At 52.4% G+C, this 4,357-nt stretch overlaps 1 protein-coding gene across 1 annotated transcript in view; it reads left to right on the top strand.

The window, feature by feature from the left end:
- Positions 1–7: 7 nt before the first annotated feature.
- Positions 8–4,357, top strand: part of ASIC2 (acid sensing ion channel subunit 2) — a 312,420-nt gene continuing 308,070 nt past the window's right edge. The window contains exon 1 of the mRNA XM_006154383.3: positions 8–164. Coding sequence (XP_006154445.2) covers positions 78–164 — 87 coding nt within the window. The 5' untranslated portion in view covers positions 8–77. The remainder of the gene's footprint in view (positions 165–4,357) is intronic.

The raw sequence follows: 4,357 nt of genomic DNA, 5'->3' as shown, positions 1-4,357 counted from the left end.
GCCAGTGGTTCCGCAAGCTGGCGGACTTCCGCCTCTTCCTGCCGCCGCGCCACTTCGAGGGCATCAGCGCCGCCTTCATGGACCGCCTGGGCCACCAGCTTGAGGACATGCTGCTCTCCTGCAAGTACCGCGGCGAGCTCTGCGGTCCACACAACTTCTCCTCCGTGAGTTGCCCTCCGCGCGAACCCGCTCCCTCAGCGCCGTCACTCCCCTGGGATCGCCGGGCAGCTGTTCGGCCCGCTCCTCTCGGGACTGGACACCAGGTCCCTTGCAGTGTCACCACTCCATGCTTGCCCAAATGGGACCTATTGTGGGTTCCCTGAGCCTTCTCCTCCGGGTTGTGGGAACTTGGACTTAACTGTAGGAGGAGTCTCCTCGCCCCAGTCCCAGCTCCCCTATCTCAGCCCCTCTCTGTTAGCGCCAGCCCCCAAACCCTTCATCGCTGTGGCCCCTCTGGAAATACTAGTCCCGCTTTCTCCTCCACCTCACGTCTGTGTCCAGAGGACTCCAAGCAGTGCGCTGTGCCTGGGGTGCACAGAGGTCTTTTGTGTGGGCTTGTGATCCCAGGGAAACCCAATAGGAATCTCTTCAAACTAGGCCATCAAGGAGAATCACGCAGAGCCCGTAAGCAGGCTTACCACCCTAAGCGGCTTATGACTTCAGAGTTCCAAAACACTTAGAATCTAGGAGGACTTAGGAGGAAACTTCCAGAATATTAACCGACGCCGAAGCTAACGCGAGGCTGGTTAGGAAGGCTTCAGTTCCCCTCCTGCTACTTTTGACAAGGTCTAGAGCATCCAGGGGACTGAGCAGGGGTAGGCAGAGCAGGGGCGCCAGCTCCCTCCTCCTGCAGGGTTTGAGTGTGAGTCTCTGATCTGGAGCAGTGCCCTGCACTGGAGAAGCCGAGGGGCAGGAATGTGGATGCCAACAGCCCCGGCCAGAAGAAGCTGTGCTCAGGGTTTGTAAACCATTTGCTGTGCTGGTTCCCCCACGCTGTGGGTCTGGATAACCCAGCTGTCGGACAGAAGGTATCTGCCGTGTGCAGTCTGCCTTGGAGGACTTCTGGTGCCAGACCCCAGCTTGGTGCAAGGCTGTTCAGCCATTCGTGTGTCAGTGCCCCTTAGGTGGGTTTGGACTCTTCCACTACTGCAGGGAAGATTGGGGTGTGTGTACAGGTTGTGCTAACGGGATCGGCCAGTTCTGATTCAGCACTTCTGACAGTCTCGTCTCTGGGATGGTAGAGGTGCCATGGTTCCAACAGGTGTTGGCATGATGCCAATCAGGCCAGATGTCTCACTGGCTGACTGGTTATTCCTTGTTGATGATGGCAACCCTGCCTTCAATCTCATCCCGTTGGCATTGCCTTAAGCCTGTAGTAGAGTATCACTGAATTATCCACTCCCAAACATTTATTTCCTGGGCTTTGCAGCTGGCCTTAGGAAAAAAAAAAAATCTACCTGGTGGCTCCCTGCCTTGACAAGCAAGATATTCTGTGAATATATGTTTCTAACTGACTTCCTCAAGAACTTTCAGCACAATTCTCAGTCCACAAAAGCTAAGGAATGGGAGGAGTGACACCCTGTTGCTTATTGTTCTTTGGCTGAGCACTAATTAGCAGCCTCTAGAGTTAGATTGAAGTTCAAGGTTACATCGAAGTATCAGCAGGCCCTCGCTCCCGCTCCAAGTTGTACAGCACAGCCCATCAAATGTAATTCTAAACAGCTGATGATTGCTTTACAAAGTGTATGGAATTGCATTCTAACAGCCAGTACTCACTTTCGATGTTCACCACAGCCCTGCGTTAACAGTGAGTTTTATTCTCATTTTAAAATAAGGAAAACAAGGCTCTAAAAAGCTGGCCAGTGCCCACAGCCAGCAAATTCAAAGCCCAACTTTGCATACCACCCAATGCATTACAGAGGCCACAGGGAACGCTTCCTCTCTGACTCTGGGGCTCTTTTCCTTAGAGGACTCCTGAGTAGGACTCCTACCACCCCCTCCAAGTTCTGTCCCTCCTAGGAGCTGCGCAGTGGGAAGTGCAGCAACTCCATAGGCAATCCAGGTGGTCAGAGCCTTGGCCTTGTGTAACAGAGCATAACTTACCTCTGTGGGCGGAGGACACTGCCCCTTCAGGAGCCACCTGACTTCAGCCTCCACAGCAGGTGTGGCCATGAGTTGAGTGGGTCAGTAGTTAAGAAGTTGAGGAGAGCAAGGTCCTCACTGGGCACACCCTTCTCTTACCTCCCTGTACTCTGTCTCCCTGCATCTGAAGTTTGCAGGCACACACACACTCTCCTCCCCAGAGGTGTGTGTTCCTGGAACTCAAAGTGACCCCAGGGACTTCTTATCATGGTTCTGTCCTGGGAGTTTCCAGCTCCTGGACATTGCACGCTGTAGGTTTTTCAAGGCCCTCAGAATCAATGGTGTGGCCCCTCTCTCTGTAGAAGCCAGAAGCTCTTTCAGGAGCGTCCCAAGTATGAATCTAGTCTATCCAGAATACTTTCCTCTAACTGTCTTGTCTGGCCTCAAGCCTTTGTCATCTTTGATGGACAGCTCTGCATATTCGTCCAGAGCTAAGACCATGAACTGTCAAACTGTACCACCTGGATTCAAATCCTGAGTCTACCTACTGTGCGTCCTAAGGCAAGTGACTTAATCTCTGTTCATTAGTTTTCTAATCCACTGAAAGTAGGTAACAGTAGTATATGCACCACATTAGTCTGGTTTTGGTTTTTGTTTTGGTTTGGGTTTTGGTTTGGTTTGGGTTTGGGTTTGGTTTTGGTTTTGGTTAGGGTTTGGGTTTGGGTTTGGGTTTGGTTTTGGTTTTGGTTTTGGTGTGTGTATGTGTGTATTTGAGCCATGGAGAGCTCTGGAAACTGTGCTGGGCTCCCATAGAAATTCTGGCCTTCAGGTATTGGCCTCCTAACTGGCCTTGGGCCGTCAGCTCTGTGCTCCTCACTTCTGCATCCCATCCTCTGCAGGGTAGCCAGAGCAGCCTTTCTAAGGCTCCACTCAAAGCATGTCCTCTCGGCTCTTAAAACCTCTCAGTGGCTCGGCATCCTTGGGTTCAGCTCCAAGCTTCTCAGGCCCTCCACCTAGTCCTGCCTTATTTCTTGCCACACCCCATACTCAAGCTCTGCAGAACAGCTTGCAACAGCTGAGCCCACGGCTCCTCAAGGTCCTCTGCTCCAGTCCTATTTCCTCTGCTGCTGTACATGTCCCTCCCTGCTGCCTTGTCTGCAGGTACCTGGAAAACACCTGGTGAGCCTTTAACACACAGCTCTGAGATTTCTTCTGCTTTGGAGCCTTCTTTGACCCTCCTCCCCCCCCAACCTGCATCACCAAGCAACTGATGGCGTCCCCATTTTTACCTCCACTACCCTATTTAGGAGTCTGTCCTTGCATGCGTGCATGTTATCACACCTATTGAGCTACCTGTCTCCCCCTCCAGACCAAGGCAGGACTTATATCTGATTTCTTCATTGTCTTCGGCACCCAGCATGGAGCCTGACACATGGCAGGTGCTTGGGAAAGGTCTGTGGAATTAGTACCTTCAGCAGGTACTCCCAGCTCAAGACTTCTGGTTGTCTAGGACAGTTATGCCAAGACTCTAGACGTAATTCTTCTAAGGGACACCAGTGAAATGCATTTCCAGTGAGAACCAGGCAATGTCTGGGCATGTGTGTTCTTGTTTGGGACAGAGAAAGAAAATGGAGAGCAAGATGCCAAGTGCTCCCCAGACACCTGTGCTTCCCTTATCGTCCAATGGCTTGTGCAACAGGTGAAGGGCAGGGCTCTAGGGGAGAACTTCGGGGGATGTGCCAGCTGTCCCCCAGTCCCACTCCATCCAATGAGTTTTATGGTCTGGAAATAAACCCTACAGGGGAGAGAAGTGTATTGTTGTAGGGTATCCCTTGGGTTTTATTTCCTGGGTCCATTCAGGATGTGCTTATTTGCAGTTCCTTTCTTGGTTTGCTGCAGCTATGCAAGTGTTATCATTGAGCATGAGAAGCAGCAGCTCCAGCTTTCTGAATGCCCATGTTGTTTCCCCAGCATCAGCTGTGGACACGGGCTCTACGAACTCTGGCCCTTCTGGGGTTTCCTGGGGGTGGAGGAAAGCAACTTTCCAATGATTGGGCAGATGCAGAATTGTGAGGCCCAGTTAGCTGGGCAGGGGGGGCCTTGGAACGGGGACCCACAGGGACCAAACCAGGTCCACTGCAAAAACAGTGAGTGATGGCCCTCCCTGGACACAGCGTGGTTCAGGGGGACGTGTCAGGGAGCCCTTGGCTCGGGACTTTGGCTCTCTGCTCATTCCTAACTGTGTGTCGTGGGCAGACACTTTGCTCTCTGAGCC

Source organism: Tupaia chinensis, unplaced genomic scaffold, assembly GCF_000334495.1.
Source record: "Tupaia chinensis unplaced genomic scaffold, TupChi_1.0 Scaffold000407_1, whole genome shotgun sequence".
Classification (NCBI taxonomy): Eukaryota; Metazoa; Chordata; class Mammalia; order Scandentia; family Tupaiidae; genus Tupaia; species Tupaia belangeri.
Note: the sequence above shows the minus strand (reverse complement) of the source record. Positions and strands in the feature narration are given on the sequence as shown.